General features: G+C 42.2%; 1 protein-coding gene across 21 annotated transcripts in view; it reads right to left on the bottom strand.

Moving 5' to 3' along the window:
- Window positions 1-939: 939 nt before the first annotated feature.
- DOCK9 (dedicator of cytokinesis 9) overlaps window positions 940-17,289 on the bottom strand; it is a 324,518-nt gene continuing 308,168 nt past the window's right edge. For 17 of the 21 annotated variants that reach the window (XM_082366041.1, XM_082366040.1, XM_082366050.1 and 14 more), the window contains 5 exons: window positions 14,471-14,681; window positions 8,974-9,164; window positions 5,850-5,950; window positions 5,576-5,714; window positions 2,350-3,635 (listed from right to left, as the gene is read on the bottom strand). In XM_082366041.1, coding sequence (XP_082222167.1) covers window positions 3,513-3,635; window positions 5,576-5,714; window positions 5,850-5,950; window positions 8,974-9,164; window positions 14,471-14,681 — 765 coding nt within the window. In that variant the 3' untranslated portion in view covers window positions 2,350-3,512. The other 4 variants (XM_082366033.1, XM_082366053.1, XM_082366052.1 and 1 more) reach the window with 4 other exon arrangements.

The raw sequence follows: 17,289 nt of genomic DNA on the forward strand, positions 1-17,289 counted from the left end.
CTGTACTTTAAAGTCATTTGAAATAATTCCTATGTATTTGTGTCACCAACTGTATATGTGGTTATTATGTTGATTTATTTCATTTTGCTTTCAATTCTTAGGAATCAAAAATTTATTTTAATAATTTTGTAAATATTCACATGGTTCTAGAGCCAAATCTATGAAGCAAATTATATTTGAACAGGTTAATCTTCTAACTCTGTCCCCTATGTATTATTCTCTCTCTCCCCATATAGGTAATAACTTAAAACTTTCTTTTTTGATTTTTCCCTTCCATCTAAAAAAACACAATTATCTCTGCTTACTTATCCTTCCTTGCTTAAATAAAGGGTAGCACACTATTTGCACTTTTCTCTGTCTTGTGTTTTGTACATATGGTATCTTGAAGATCACTCCATTGCAGTAAACAGAGATATTAATCCCTTTTTAGAGCTACACAGTGGAGTCACTGTGTAGATGTACAATAGTTTATGCAAACAATCCCCTGTTGATGGAAATCAAAATGTTTTTAAACGGAGTTTCTACACTGAGTAACTCTGATATATGGTTATGTAAATCCCAATGATTATTACATAAGTCACCTTTTAATTTCATATCCCTACTCTCAACAGCTTTCTCCATGCAAGGGGCTGACTTTATTTATGTATACTACCTAGAGTTAGTTAGTTCCCAGGTGGCAAATATCCCTGATAAAGTACTAAATAGTGTTTTAATTCCGAAGTTACTTCAAAGAATTTTCCCAAATGGGGAATAGGGAGTTCTTGTTTAATGAGTACAGTTTTTGTTTGGGAATATGAAAAAGTTCTGTAGATAAATGGTGGTGATGGTTGCACAACAATAAGAATGTACTTAATGCCACTGAACTGTACACTTAAAAATGATTAAAATGGTAAATTTCATGTTATGTATATTTTACCTCAATAAAAAAAAAGAATAAGATCTATGGAAAACATTTAAAAATTTATTGAAAACTAGCAATAAAGATTTCTTAATGTTAAAAAACACAATTTTCCCCAATAAACTACTACTTTAATGTGTAACTTCATACCAAAATTAAAATTTTATGCCTAAACTAAATGAGGTTTTTAATTGATGTGAATGTGTTTCAGTGCAGGGTCAATAGATGTCTTCATCTTCGAGATGGTTCCTTTCTCCACTGTTGTAATTAGTGAGGGCTGGTCACCTTCCAAGCTGAATCTTATCTGACATGAAATCTGTACAAACTACTTTCCAAGTTTAACCACAAGGTAGCAAGTTATCTCTTTCTAGATGTATTTATCTTACTGCACGATGACTTGCATTTTATGGCTTCTAAATGAGGCATTTGTGACCAGGAAATCCAGCTCGGCAACAAGGGAGACAAACTCTTATACCTATCCCTGCTGGTGTTAGGGACAGTCAAGGTTTATTACACGGGGCTGACACATCAGAGACTCAGGGCAATCACAGAGAATCTTCTCAAGCCCTAAGTCTGGATCCACTAATGAATGGGCTGCAGCCTGGTGAGTTGTCGTAACTCCTCACATCTCTTCTTCATGACCTTGTCGCCATCTGTAAAATACAGCCTTGCCCACTGATAGAGAGAATGTTCCAAAGACACCAAAAGATCCTTGGCATCTGGGTGCTCAGGATGTACACAGCATCATGATTTCCTTCCTCAACTGGTTATGAAAAAAGACAGCCTCCAAAACCCTTCAAGTAGGAAAACCAGCTATTTTATCTCTTGTGAAAGACTCCTCTTGCTTCCATCACGGGAACTCTGGGGCTGAGTGGCTCCTCTGCTGGGTCCCTGGGCACACCACAGGCAGACTGCAGACCAGCACCTGCAGTCTGAGGCATCACTTGACTCGGCTTCAGCGTTTATGATGATGTAGGGCACAGGGGGTGTGATGCACTGCTGGGATAAATGACCACCTCATCCCAGAGTACTCACCTTCAAAGCAAGCAGGGAGATGATAAAGATGGAGACCTTGGTGCAGTTGAAGGGGAAACGACAGAAGTATTAACGTGTCTATGTATACTTGGGAACAACCAGTAGACTTCAGAGCCAGACTGCAGTGTAACAAAGCATTTATCCACATCCTCTGGAAGATCTGGCCCCTAGTCCTGCCTCTTGAAATCTGTACCGTGGAAACTTACACAAAGGCAGAGAAACGGGTACAATGATTCCCATGCACCCAGCCCCAGCTTCCACAATTACCAACATTTGTCATCTACCTACCCTCTTTTTTTCCCCCTTAGGTATTTTAAAGCAAATTTCATTTACCACATTATTTCACCCCCAGATATTTCAATATCCTGCCCCTCTTAGGACTGTCAGACAATAAATACCCAATACTCACTACCGGAAAATCAGCAATGTTATTTTTAATACAGCTGTGGTACAGAATGTTTAATTACAGCAGGGCAGAGATTCTAGTTAAATAAAATTAAAAACCTTTATTTTTCCCAAATATAAAATTACTAAATTAATGTCTGAAAAGAAAATATAACATGGTGAAAGCTTTACATTACACCACTATTCACCACAGGGTTTATGATTTACCTATGACATACTCCACCATTTTGGCAAAAGGATGAAATTTTTAAAACAGTTTATAAACCTAACCATAGCAAAGACTGTATACATCTCCATATTGCACTTTTTTTATGTACAAGAATAAAACAGTAAAGTCAAGTGTATTGCATATACTAAGAACAACACAAATCTGTCACAATTAAACTTTATGCGGAAGCTGATGTGAGTATTAAAAATGTAGAAATGTCATACGTGTATGTACACAATGCCAAGACTGTATTAACAAACTCTATGTACATAACAGTATACTGTACTACTTTAAATGTTTAGCATAGTTGTGTTTATTAATACAGGCCTTTGGTTCTAAACTGCTTGACTAGTCCTAAGCTCACATAGTTTCTTAAGCTTTCATATTTTTTAAATGCAAGTAAGTGAGTATAAAAGCACTAAACCTCCGGGTTCACTGGTACAAAAATTACAATGGTCGGTTCCCTTAGGTCATCAAAAACTAGTCACAAAAATAGTTCTTGTATTCAACCTGAATGTGCCACAGGAAAAAAAAAAAAAATATTTTCAAGATTTTCCAGCTTAGCCTAGAGGCAAAAGGTTACCCCAGCCTCGATTTCAGTGCTATGTACATTCCAGAATACTTGTTTTCTCCAGGCCGTTGATTTTTAATACTACTCTGTAAGGAAGAATAAAATTTAACTCCAGCTTAAGAGTGTCCACCACATACCTCTGTTAAGACATAATGAAAATGTTGAATATTGCCAGCAAGGTTTAAAAAAATATGTGCACTCTCTTAGGACTCTTCCAGAAAATCTGCCATGAAACGAAATAACACGGCTCCTCATTTCCCTCCTCCCGCACTCCCCTCGACCGTTCCCTGTGCTCGGTCTCCCGTGTCCTGCACGTGCCCAGTGATTAGCTCTGGAGATCATCCTGAGTTTGCAAATGACAAAGCAAGTCCCCACACGCGGTCCACGAGGTGACGTCACACCACGGAGGACGAGCTGGTCATGCCGTGAACCAGCGTGCTCGTTGGAGTCCCACTGATGGCGTTGAAGATGTGAAGGGAATTCGGCAAAACGCTGGTCTTCTCCTCCAGGGGGCAAATCTCGAGGCACAGAAACACAAGGTTACCCAAGCGTAAACTGCTCCAAATGACACTTCTCACATTTATCATCCAGTGGCCACTGTTACTGTGAGTGGTGGTGCCCTCAGAGAGCTTGGCTTTGGCGGTTTGCAGAGGGAGCGTGTTACCTCACCTCATCAATGACGTTTTTCAGATCAGGATTTTAAGGAGAAGGTCAAGAACAACATGTTTTGTTTCCTTTCCAGGTTAGTGAGTAGAGAGTCTTCTAACCTCACCAGATTATAAGGCACCTTGAGGCCTATCCTACACGTACTTGATGGGGACACGACCTGGCCTTGTCCCCTGGAAAAGTCTTTTTTAATTGAGTCTGGAGCATCGGGTGTTCTCTACCAGCTCCTTCTCTTAGGGTCTTACAGATTTCTATCCTGGGAGCAAGAGAGTGGCTGCTTCGCTGACCCTGATCAAGTCTCTTTCACGCTCAGTAACGCAGGGAAGAATTCTAAGTGCAAGACTTGAGCTATTGCCAGGTGGAAACTGAGAAGAACAGACACACTCAGAGGCTCCCCTGGAAAATCCAAAAGCAAGTCTACTCCAGGTCATGACTCTTTTCGCTCAAGGGTTCAAAGTTTAATCTTCACAGTTGTTGAGATAATGGAAAGTTCAAGGTGTAGTTTAGAGCACGGCATGGCATTGTGTCCATACAATCTGGGAGTTTATTTTAATATTCTCAGCCCACAATTTTCTTCCTACTTTCATCTTTTCTAGTGCCAAATGCTGGCACCCACTGATCAAGCTCTCCATCCTGTCTGGAGGCCCCATGGAAAAGACCTTGAGCTTTCTCCAAAAACTTGTTCCCATGAGACCCTCTCTTTCTGCTTAATGATTCACATGTTTATTCAATTTTGTTTTCCTACTTTTCTAAATGCCCAGAAGAGGGCTTCTTTTTGCACGTGCATGGTCATTATGTCAATGTCTGCAGTTGCCCAAACTCAGTAATAACTTTATGTGAGCCAGTTATCAAGATCCAGAGAAATAAAATTAAAAAATGACATTACCATCCCATCTGAATGTGTGAGCATGGAGGAGGAAAAAAAAGCAAGTTAAAGCTTAGACATTTAAGTTAGTTTCCTACAACAGGATCCTTCTCACTAAATCATCACATGGTATGTTAACTGACACAAATGGTCCTGGCTTCCATTTTGCGAGAATGAAAGTACCGTAGGGAACAGACAGAAGCAGTCATGTGCTATCAAGGTGCCAACACTAATCACAAAGACTGAGTCCGTGACTCAGAAGAAGTCGCTGTGGCTGGTGGAGAACAGACCCCTCAGGAAGCAAGAGGAGGTGGCCTTTAAGATTCACTCAGTTCCCTGGGCAGCTGTCCCCCCTGATGACCACTGAGCCCACATATGTAATCCTACCAAAAGGAGTTCATACAGGAAGACGACGGTAGCAGTGCAATCAGGAAAGCTGCCCACAATGACAAGGAATAAAGAAGTAGCCTTGAGGAACCCACGAGGGCACCCAGGTCAGCTGTGAACAGTAAAAAACTGAACGACCCTATCTTTTTAAATGGTGAAAGACACTTACTGCAACAGAGAATTCCTTAAACCAGGCTGGTAAACCCTGTTCTTCCAAAGGACTGGGTGAATAAAGAAACTTCCAGGAACGGTATTGGTATTTATTTTAACGTGAGGTGTTTCTGAGCTAGATTAAGTGATAAAGAGGAGGAGGGTGCCGGTCTCCTCTGGTCATATTCGACAGTGACGGGCGAGCACACTGTTAGCCGCTCCCCAGGCACCCACGGTCAGGTAGTAGCGGCAGTGCAGCACGCCACACTGTCCTTCAGAGAGCAGAATTCCGGAAGGGTGTCGGAGGGTTTAGGCCATCACTGGGGGCACCTGAGACCCCAACTGATGTGTGCCCCCTGAAAATGAGAAGCACGCCAGGGTGGCACCTACCTGCTCATGCATGATTTCAGAAAGCTCTTTTGTCATTTCCCTGTAGTTGGCCTTCATTTCCTCCTGATACTCTAACTGGTCCTCTTTGATCAGCCGTTCATTTACCGCTAAGGCTTGACCGCAAGCTTCCACAAATTGCCTGGAAAGGTGTGGGAGAGGGAAATCAAGGCATGTACAGAACAAAGGATGAGTCCCACTGATAGGAGCTCTCTCTTGAGTGAGCACAGAAACGATCAGTACTTGAAGAAAAGGAGACACTTCCCGTGTGCTTTACCTGAAAACTTCTTTAAGCAACTTCACTTTATTGTCAGGGTATCTTTTTGTGTTTGTGTCGTCTAAGAAAGCTCGGGCATATGCTAGTGGACCAGCATTGACCTGGATAAAGAACAAAGATTTTAAATTACGTTTTGAAGAAAATACCAATTATCATGAATTTAGTTTCAGTTGGCATTTGCTAAAAATGCTGCTTGAGTGAGTTAGTCATGACCTCTGCCCTCCAGGAACTTAGGACCCCAAAGAGGAAACCATGAATAAAGCTCATGATGTTATAAGCTATTTGATTTTATCATCTCAGCCATCCTTAGGGCACTTGTGATGATGGTTCATTTTATGTAGGAAGAACCAATGCTTGGAAAACTTAAGGACCCGTTCAAGGTCGAACAGCCAATAAGCAAAACACCTGAGATCAGAGCCCAAGTCTTCCAACTGGTTATTTGTGCTACATGACACTGAACTAAGAGGTCAATCTGGTGAGTGCAATGAAAATGGAAAAATTAAGCATATGAGCCAGTTTTGAAAAACCAACTGTTCACCTCGTGGAATTGTGTAGATAGACATGGGCAAGCTGATCTGCTATCCTCAAATGAACTAACCATCCAGCTGGGCTGGAAAGACAAAGATTTGGGGCATTTAGCAACAGGATGAATGAACCAGAGCCCTGCATGTCTCCTTTAATTCACCAAGAAGAGTTCTCTGAGGTTGGGTAAGTCAGGAAACGTGGGAGTGTTGAAAGAAGGTTAGACACACTGGATGGGAAGGAGAAAGTTCCAGGCACCTGAGACATCTTCGGAAAGGTCCTGACCATGTGATTAGTGCATGATTTTTCCTGGGAGGTCTGGTGGACTTGGAAGGTAAGTAGGGAGGGCTGTCTGTTTCGTCTGTGGCTGTAGGGGAAGGGGACGGGCCGTGGTCTTGGTCCACAGCATACAGGACTTGCACAGTAACTGAGCCAAGAGAATTCACACCAGAGGTGGGGAGACGGGGGGCACAGACATTAGAGGTGGGGCCCTCTGAGACAGGGGCAACTAGCTAACCCTTGGTGATGACTGGATATGATTACTGGATATGTGTGGAGAGCTATGTTAACAACCTAAAGGTAACCCAAATGAAGGATTATCCAAAATGATACGTATGTTCAGTTTTAAGAAGATGCAGAAGGGAGGCTGATGAGACTTCATAAAGTCCAGCACAACAAGATCTCGGAGTGGAGTGCAGAATCACGGAGCCACCTGATGGCTCTGTCCTGTACAACAGCAACCCCAGAGGCTCTTGGTGGAAGAATTAAAGAAACACACAAATAAAACAATAAAGTTCATTTCCCTTGACTCCAGCTTTGTTGTTACCCTGGAGGGTGCACGTGTATAAACTTAATCTCCTCATTTCATCATGGAATTCTTTGCTTTTAAAGATGATCGGGCATTATAAAACTCTAAGGTCACTCCTAGAGACTGTCATATGGAGTGAAGTCAGAAAGAGAAAAACAAATATCGTATATTAACGCATATATGTGGAATCTAGAAAAATGGTACAGATGAACCGGTTTGCAGGGCAGAAATAGAGACACAGATGTAGAGAACAAACGTATGGACACCAAGGGGGGAAAGTGGCGGGGGGTGGTGGTGGGATGAATTGGGAGATTGGGATTGACATGTATACACTAATATGTATGAAATGGATAACTAATAAGAACCTGCTGTATAAAAAGTAAATAAATAAAATTAAATTAAAAAAACAAAATGAAACAAAAAAACCCCTCAAGGTCACTATCAAATGGTAGGGCACAGTTTGCCCTTTAGAAGGCTGGAGCTGTCCAGCCCCATCCCTTACTGGCACACACACTCCTCCACTGGCCTTAGATAGAGGCTGGATGTTCCCAGGTCAGGTTTTGTTTTAGGCTGCAGAAAACTTTGGCCTCTGGCCCGTTATCTAATCAGTCGTGTGGCTGGAATATTTATCATATTTGCTTGATAACTTATTTTGGCACATTAGTCTTTTGGGCCATAAGGGAAGAGGTTGAAAGCATCTGTGAATACTTTTGCAGTGAATGACATTTAGAAAAATGTTAGGTAACAGCTCAGCATGGATCTGATAAAAAGTTGACAAAAACTGACTTCAGGAAATGAAACCATTGTATTACAATCTACATGTAACTTTCATAAACACACCCTTCCAGAAAGAGAAAATAGTTGGATATGGGAATATATACATATACATAAAGCAGATGCTAGAATTATTTATATACATTTAAAAACATCAATAAAGCAAGAAGCATGCTGGTCCCTGGAGGGAGTGATTTAACATCTACTAACTTCTTAGGAAATCATATAAGTAAAATACCTGAAAAAAAAAACCCTATGATTGAAGTGCACTATACAAACATAAAGGTGCATATATCATAAGTGTTTAGCTTGATAAATTTTCACAAACTGAACATATTTGTGTAATCAGCACCTAGATCCAGGATGACTTTGTCCATAAATGGTACACATCACTTGAACAGCTATAGGAAAAAAATGTCTTGACCCCTATATGCTACTGCATACAAAAACCAGTTCAGATAGATTGCACACCTACACATGAATCTAAACAAAGAAAACATAGAATATCTCTGACACAGATTTCTTAAAGAGGACACACAAATAAAGGAAAAATTGATTAGCTGGGCTATATTAAAATGAATAATTTTGTTAATAAAAGATACCATTAAGAGAGTGAAACTTAATGTACTTTTTCAGGTGCAATTTTCATAGAAACCAGAAAACAATAGTTTTATAAGAAAACCTATAGCTATCCACACTTCTTTATATTTAAAAGAGTCTTTATGCTTCCAATTAGGCACCCAGAATTCCTCAAATTACTGAAAAAACAGGTTGTATGGGGAGCCATCTCCTACCCCTGGCAGACAACTTGGTGAGAATGACACTCTTGTAGCCCCAAGGCTACCGCCCCTCTGGTATCAGGAGAAACTGCACAAATATTGAAGGGAGGTAACGGGGATCACCTGATAAAGCCAGGGATCTACACTGGACCTTGCTGGTGTGAACGACCTAAAATTTCCCAGGGTCTAAGGATCTGTTCTCTGTTGCCCTGTGGTTTGCTTGGTCCGGCGCCCGGCTCACCTGGACGCTCACACTGCCCTGGAGTTTGAGCTGCAGTTTGATCATGTCCACTTCGGCCGAGGAGCACAGCTGCCGGAGCTCGGCCACCTTCTTACTCATCTCGTCAATGGCCACCTCGATGGGGTTCAGGTCCGTGTGGTGCTGGTACATGACGGGGATCCGCTTCTTCACGTAAGGGAAGCAGTGTATGGCTGTGGAGGAACACGGCCTAGAATGAGTCCACAGCTTGCACGTGCTTCACCAGTACTGAGGTAGAAGTGATCATTACTCCCATTCTACAGATAAGGAACCCAGAGCTTGCCTAGGTCACATGCCAGTATTTCGTGGAATGAGAATACTGTCCTCGTTTATCGTTGTGCATGTCTAATGACAGGCATCACATAAAGTCAAGAGAGTTGGGTTCTTGTTAACTTTAATACAAGAAGTTTGTCTTTGAAGAAATCACTCTATCATTCCCTGCTCAATTTTCTCGCCCATAAATGCACTGCTTCCTTGGAAATTATGAGAGCTGAATGAGCTAGTAGGTATAAGATGGCTTTGCAAACATAAAAAAGACTAAATAAACAGTTTTGAGATATCATATAATAAATTAAGTCCAGAAAAGAGTTCCACAGAAATATGCTTGAGCCATAGAACAACTTTGAATCACATGCTTAAGTTTGTACAGCCAGAGAAATCAATGAAAAATAACGTGAGAATATATTTCCAAGCAAAGTAGTTTATGAAGCAGAAATTCACAAACTCTTTGAGCTGCATAATAATAAAGATATTTTAAAACTTTTAAATGATTCAAAAACATTAAATAAAAATATTTAATTTTTCTCACTTTTTTTTTTTTTTTTTACCAAAAAAGGCGCCACTCGATATTGTTTTCCTTTCTTATAATAAGACACCTGAGCATATCAACACCAAAGAGTTCATTTAAAAAAGAACAGAAAGGCTTTCCTGGAGGCACAGTGGTTAAGAATCTGCCTACCAACGCAGGGGACACGGGTTCCAGCCCTGGTCTGGGAAGATCCCACATCCTGCGGAGCAACTAAGCCCGTGCGCCACAACTACCGAGCCTGCGCTCTAGAGCCTGCGAGCCACAACTACTGAGCCTGAGCACCTGGAGCCCATGCTCCGTAACAAGAGAAGCCACCGCAATGAGAAGCCTGCATACCGCAACAAAGACCCAACGCAGCCAAAAATAATACATAAAATAAAATAAATTTATTAAAAAAAAAAAGAACAGAAAAATAACTGGTTCCAATTCGGTACTATTTCACATTTCTACCTTATTGCTTATATGGTATATGTAAAAATCTATAATATTCTTATTTAATATATATTTATGAACAGACAGGTAGATATACGCTTAAAAGTTTATTTTATTTTTTAACAAAGCTAAAGTAAGATGGAAGTGTTATGTTTGGATTCTTTACTATTTACTAAGTGGCTGGGGAGGGTTTACTCAAAAAGGACTGATCACAAAATGAGAAAGCCCGGCTCCCTGCAAAACAAAGAGTTCCCTCGGGCTACCCAGAGTCTGACCAAGGCTGGAAAAGACATTCAACGTGATGCAACCTTGTTTGTCACACACTTACAGGCCTGTTCTAGTCGCTACATGTTTTATCAATCTAAGGCCAAGGGTCTGTGTCTACTATTTCTTCTGTGTTCCGTGTGGACACAGAGTTTTTAAGCGGCAACACTGGGACTGGTAAGACCTCTTCGGGCTGAAGGCTCCTTTGATACGTGACAAGAACTAGATGCTGCTGTTTATCAGCCAGGGAGACGGGACACGGTCCTCCGGCCAGAGGTGAACTCGGATGTGACAGACTGACACGCTTTACAGAGGGGAGGGCCACTGCATTCTCACTTGTCAGGACACACGTTTCATGAGGCTAACAGCCATGTCCAAACACACGTGATTAGTGTGATCACAGTGTTTTTGAGTGCCACAGTGCGGTAGCGCCATTATTTCAGAGAGAAAAACCAACTCCAAGGATGTCTGTGAGGTGTCCACATTACGCCGATTTCACTCAGCCAAAACAGTCCTGAGTCACTGCTCCTTACGATGGTTAACTGGAGAGTGAAAGAGGCAAAGGAGGGGTGTAATGATACAGAAAACTCCGAGTCTGTGCGTGAGCCTCCCAGGTCCACGCAATCTGGGACTGCCCCGGCCCTCGCCTTCCTTGCTGGCCTCATCTCTCCTCTCACTGGGGCTCGCTCAGCGCCAGCCACGCCTGCCTGCTGGTCGTCCCCTGAATGTGCCGGGCACAGGGACCCCTGCCGCTGGCCTCTGCCCCGAAGGTGCCTTCTCCCTCCAGACATGTGCAGGGCCTGCTCCCTCAACTCCTTCAAGTCTGGACTGTCAGTGAAACCTACCCTGGCCACGCCATGAAACTGCAGCCCCTCTGCCCCCAACCCCACAATTCCAACCCCCTTTGCTTTTGTCCAGAACATGTATTACCTTCCAACACAGATACATTTACCCATTATATTTACTGTTTATCATCTGTCTCCTCCTGCTAGAGTCTAAGCTGCACAAGCCAGAGAGCTCTGTTTTGTTGATATGCCAAGTTGGAACATTGCCTGTGCTCAATGAATTTAGCTGAACTGAAGAATGTGTTACTGCCCAAATGGCTAAAAGAAAGAGCAAACTGGCCTGGAAGGTGGAAAATTAGGTGGTGGACTGAGTGAGCCACCGTGTTATTAATCAACGGCCCACACCAGGGATCTGCAGCCCTTCAGGCAGGAGGACGAGGAAGAGATGGCTGAGAAGCGCGGGTGGGCGTACGGTCTGGTTAGACTGAACAGAGGGTGACGGGCGGGAGAATACTTCCAACCTGAGTAGGAGTCTGGACATGATTTGGAAGACTCTGGAACAGTGACCGGGAAGAAACTCCATGGAATGAGCTCCACGAAAGAAGGAACAGAGGGGATCACGTAGGGAGGCAGGCTCAGAAATTTACACCGAGGGGGCCTGGAGGGCAATCATTAGGTTTTTCAAATGATTCCACAACTGCAGCTAACTGACTAAACTATCCAGGAAAGTGAGCCAGTCTGGGTTCAGAGGGCAGGGAGGGCAGGGGCTCCCCGACAACTGGCCAGAGGTCAGCTCTGAAGCAATGCAGTGGAAGAAGAACCTAAGGGATTAATAACACAAGGGAAAACTCTCAAATTCAAAGTCTTCAGAATATCCTGGTCTGTGTGTCTTTAACTGAAGGTTGATGTAGTTTATAGGCTCTTAATAGCATTTTTATATCCCCTTCTCTAAATCTTTATACTACCCAGTAATTATCCTTCTGAAATTCTGAGAATCTTTCAGGGCAAAAACTGCACCCCTTTTTGGTGTTGTGTTGTATTATAATCTCCTTTTGCTCATCACCAACCTCAAAAGGCAAGGAGCTCAATGGTGGGTGAGATGTGGCAAAATGAAGTACATTCTTTCCCCACCTGGGCATAATTTACAGAATTCTTTGACACCAGATGGATAGTACAAATCTCTTTTTACAGATGAAAAACTAAGGTGCAGAGAGGTTAAGTGACCTGCCCAAGGTCACACAGTGAGGATGTGACTGGGTCTACAGGACCCAGGCCCAGGCTCTGCACTGCCCACACCTTCTCAAGGTGGTTATTTCCCAAGCCAACAGCCCCTGTGTCTACTTTGCCTCTCTCTGCAGTGGGGTTACTCTTTGTCCCCTCTGCTCTGGCAGGTACAGAGCTTTGCTCTAGCCCGTTATCTAATCAAAACCATTTCTGTGACAAAGCGGGAAACTGGCCAGGGAAAGCACCTCGTGGTAACTGTTTATGAATCAGTATGCTACCCGAGCAGAATAATCCTAATAAAAAATCCTGACCTTGACTCGTCAGTGAGCTAGGTTTATTTAAATCAGCAGTTCTCAAACTTGAGTGGCATCACAATCACCTGGAAGGCTTGGTTAAGCACAACCATCTGGGCCCCACCCCGAGAGTCCTCGATTCAGAAGGTCTGGGTGGAGCCCAAGAATCTGCATTTCTAACAAGTTCCCAGGTGAGGCTGATGCTGCTGATGTTTCCAGGAACAACCTTCGATAAGCACTGATCTGAGGTCATCACAGCTGTAGAGATAAACGTGGTAAGCTGGTAATTCTCATCAAATGACTCCACCTAGAAATGCAGTTATTTTGCTTAGTAAGAATTTGCTCCTGTGTCCATTAGAAAAACAATTCATTTACCTATGGGGAGGGGCTAATGTTTTAGAGGCCAATATTGTTTGTGCCTTACATGTTACCTTATTATTCTAAAAGCAGGAGCAGAGACTCCTTCTTTAAGAATGTAGGGTTTTGGGGGGGTTTTTTTGTATTTTAACTTTTATCTCAGTTCCCTCATAAGAACGGTGAAAAATCCTGTGCAATATGCTGTTCTGAGCTATTTCATTATGAACCATATTCCTTCCCTGGTAACAGCTTTACTGAGACATAAATCACACACCACACAGTTCACCCACTTAAAGTGTACTGTCCAGTGGCGAGGGTGGAGCCCCACCTGAAACACGCCATCCTCAGTGCTCCTTTCACTGACTATTATAATGATCCCTGTTCCCGCCCAGGCGGAACACTTGACAACATCCACTGCTGGACAAGCAGCGGGTGCTTTCCAGGTTCGACTTAAGTGTGGCCACTCTTTGAAAAATGTCCTTCAATAGCAGATATAGACACAACTGGCATTCTCAATAGCCTCCTCATCAATTTTTTTTTAAGTCAAGAAAGCGTTTTATTTCAGGTTACCCGTCATTTGCTGACCCTAACCCTAAGAGCGATGGAGTCAAGCTCCCCTAAAGAAGGTAGAAATCACTCCCAAGATGACTCTACACTTGTCAGGAACAGGGAGATAATGCACAGCATAGCTCTGGGGGTGGGTGATCAATGGCTAGGCAGTGCCAAAGGATCCATTAACACTCTGGCACAGCTGAATGGGCAGCCTGTGAATGCAGTGAGCTTGCTGGTACTGGAGGTGCCCAAGCTGAAGTTGGCCAGCCACTCAGAGACTAGGTGGGTGGGGTCCAGCCTCATGTCCCATTTATTCACCCCACCTAGAATCTCTCAGCAGGCTCATGCTGGTGTGTAAGGGGTCTCTTCCCATGACACAGATGCAGCACTGTGTGTGGGGGTTCTTGACCTGGGGGGGCCATGGGTCTAGAGAGTCTGCAAATCACTTGAAATTGTGTGCAAAAGCATTCTGAGCTGTTTTCACCAGATTCTAAAAAGGGTAAGTTAACCTGACATTGGATATGAACTTCTGGTCTGGTGGAAGAATAAAATACAAATAGGTAAATAGAAAAATGTCATGAGTATTCGAAAGCAAGCATTACATACACGTTAAGCTGAAACGGATATGTAAGGAAAGTTAACTAAGCTCGAAGGGCCCTTCCAATTCTAGATGCTTCTGGATCCCTTCTGGAGGGCTCTTTATCTTGACATCTGGGCTGATGTCTGGGTGTGATTCTTAAACAAAGGGGCCAGGGAGACTGTACCTGTCAGTATGGTGCGCCGTTTGCACTGCTCCTCGACGCCGCCCTGCCTTTTTCCAGTCTGGGTGAAGGGCATCTCAAACATGAAGCGGCGAATGTTGTGAGATCTCTCAAACTCCGTTTTTCTTTCTTGCAATTCCTTCTCATCAAAGAATGGGATCACATGAGTCACCTGGATATACGCATACTTGGAATCCAGATCCTTAGGGTTGACCTTTAAATGCATAAAGGAAATGGAAGATAGCTATTGCTATTGAAAGGACTCCTCCAAAGCATGCCGAAGCTGTGTTTTTCCACTTCGTATTAGTAAAAGTTTTGGGAAATTTCAGAAAAGTTTGAAAAAAATAGTACAACGAACACCCACATACCCACCACTGAGAACGATTGCTAATACTTGGCTATATTTGTTTATATGTGTCTATTCACACACACACACGTATATGTAGACTTTTTTTTAGCTGAAGCATCTCAAAGTAAGTGGTTCACATCATGACACTTGAGCCAGCATCTCCTAAACATGAGGATATTCTCCTCTATAACCACAATACATCATCATATGTAACAAAATTAACACTAATTTCCTAATAGTGCCAACTATACCAAGTTGAGATGAATTTCTCAATATTATTTATAGCTATTTGTGTTTGAACCAGAATCTAATCAATGATTGCATTTTACATTTAGTTATGTCTCCTTAGTCTTGTTTAATCTAGACTATTTTTTTTCCATGACATTGACTTTTTTGAAGACATCATACTAGTTTTTGTGTGGAATGACTCCTCGTCTGGATTCCTCTGATTATTTTCTAAGCTGTATTTTTACATATTTGGCTTAGAGACAGAAATGTTTATTTTACTAATAATGTTTAAAGCCTAGGTCCCCAAATCATAATTAATCTGTAGATAGATTAGAAATAAACAGATGTAGATGAATTAATTTAATACAGGTACAGACTAATCTAAGACTGCTCGGATTATAAATTTAGTTCCTGACAGACTCAGCATATGAATGCTTTTAAAACTACACGGCTAGACCTCGTGGTGCTCTAACTTCTGTGACATGCTAGAAAATTAAACATAGGCACTTTCCATACAAAAACAAAAGTTAATATATTAGGGAGACAAATCAACTTTGCACATCTTGTTTTTAAGCTTCTAGAGCAATAAAAGGGGACATGAAAGAAATGACCATACAGAGAATTTGGAGACAATCCTGGAATAAGGGCAAACAACTGAGATCAAGATGGGTTTACTGGTCCAAAATTATCATGCACCACTGTTCTCTTAACAGAGACGTGTGTGAAGAAACATGAAAAACAGATGTGCAAGTGCCTTAAACTCTGGAAGTTCAGAAAATACATAGTCATGAGTTATTTTTCTTTTAGAAAAGGCCATCTGGCCAATCACTATAATTGTATTCAAACCTCTTAGACTTAACTTTCTTTAGCAGAAACAATTTAAAAGCAGAGGAAATGACGATTCTTGCCTATTTTTCAGTGGTGTTTCCCTAGTTTTCACTTTCAAACTTGTATGTGTGCATCAGCAGAAGGAATAAAGGACTGGTGTTTGAGGAAGAGAAGGTGGTCTAGGACGTCTTTCAGCTGCTGCATCAAGGACCACATATCAAAAGGGCAAGAAGAACCAATGCGTGAGAACCTTGACAGAAGGTTGTTAAGGTTAAAGCCACAACTTGATCCAGACAAAGGTTTTGGTTTCAGAGAAAAAGGCAAGTTGGACCTGAGTGATTTGGTCTAGAAAGGAAGTAGGTCTTAAGTTGTGTTGAGGTTTCTAGCTAAAAATGGACCAACAATGTATGTTTGTCCCTTTTCCTTTGTGCAACTCTATTAAAATGACAGTATAGAATTAACCAGCAAGGACCAAGAAGAGAGGACAGAACAGCAGTGGATGAGTTTAATGAATATCTGGAAGGCAGGTGCATGGAGATGTACTTCCTGACTTGGGAGAGAAAGTTCTACTCCAAGTTCCCATGGAGAGGGGCAACAACAGGGGGAGTCAGATCACCCTGCAAAAGCCTGTTGTGATAGACTTAATGTCTGCGTTCCCCCAAAATTCTCATGCAGAAATCATAACCTTCAATGTGATGGTATTAGGAGGCAGGAGGTGATTAGGTCAGGAGGGTAGAGCCTTCATGAATGGGATTAGTGCCCTTATAAAAGGGACCCCACAGAGCTCCTTCACCCCTTCCTCCATGTGAGGACACGGCAGTAAGACAGCAGAACGTACAGAAGTTCTATCTTGGCCTGAGTTTCAGAAAGCAAAGGGATCCCATCTCTCGGGAGATGTCCTGAAGACAGCGGAACACAAAAACATAGGAAAAACGTGTACGTTCAGAAAGGGTTTTCATGGGAGCAATACAGCAGAGGACAGCCTCTCTAAGTAGAAAGTAGATCTCATTCCTACAAATGGGCTGGCTAATTAGTTCATTCCTTGGTCTCTCTGTCTGCCCATCCATCTGTCCATATATCAAACAATCAGTCAGAGTGTCAAGTAACATACCAGGCACTGTGCTAAGTGCAAGCAAAAACTACAGTGACAAACAGAACCTAGGACCCTGCTCTCACAGAGTTTCTAAATAGCTGGACTAAAAACAGGATATCCCTTCAGATGTTAATTATTGTGTAAAACAGTGTCTTTAAAATTATGAAATAAAGGTTTGCTTAATGAAAGACACCTGGGACGCACAGAAAGCTATTAAGAAAAAAGAATACACTTGCCACTCAAGGCCAACTATTCTTAACTTTTTCCTGGGTCCTCTTTTTTCTACCACATTTATAAATATATAATATATGATCAATCATACAT

This window comes from Balaenoptera borealis, assembly GCF_965194805.1.
Source record: "Balaenoptera borealis genome assembly, chromosome: 18".
Taxonomy (NCBI): domain Eukaryota; kingdom Metazoa; phylum Chordata; class Mammalia; order Artiodactyla; family Balaenopteridae; genus Balaenoptera; species Balaenoptera borealis.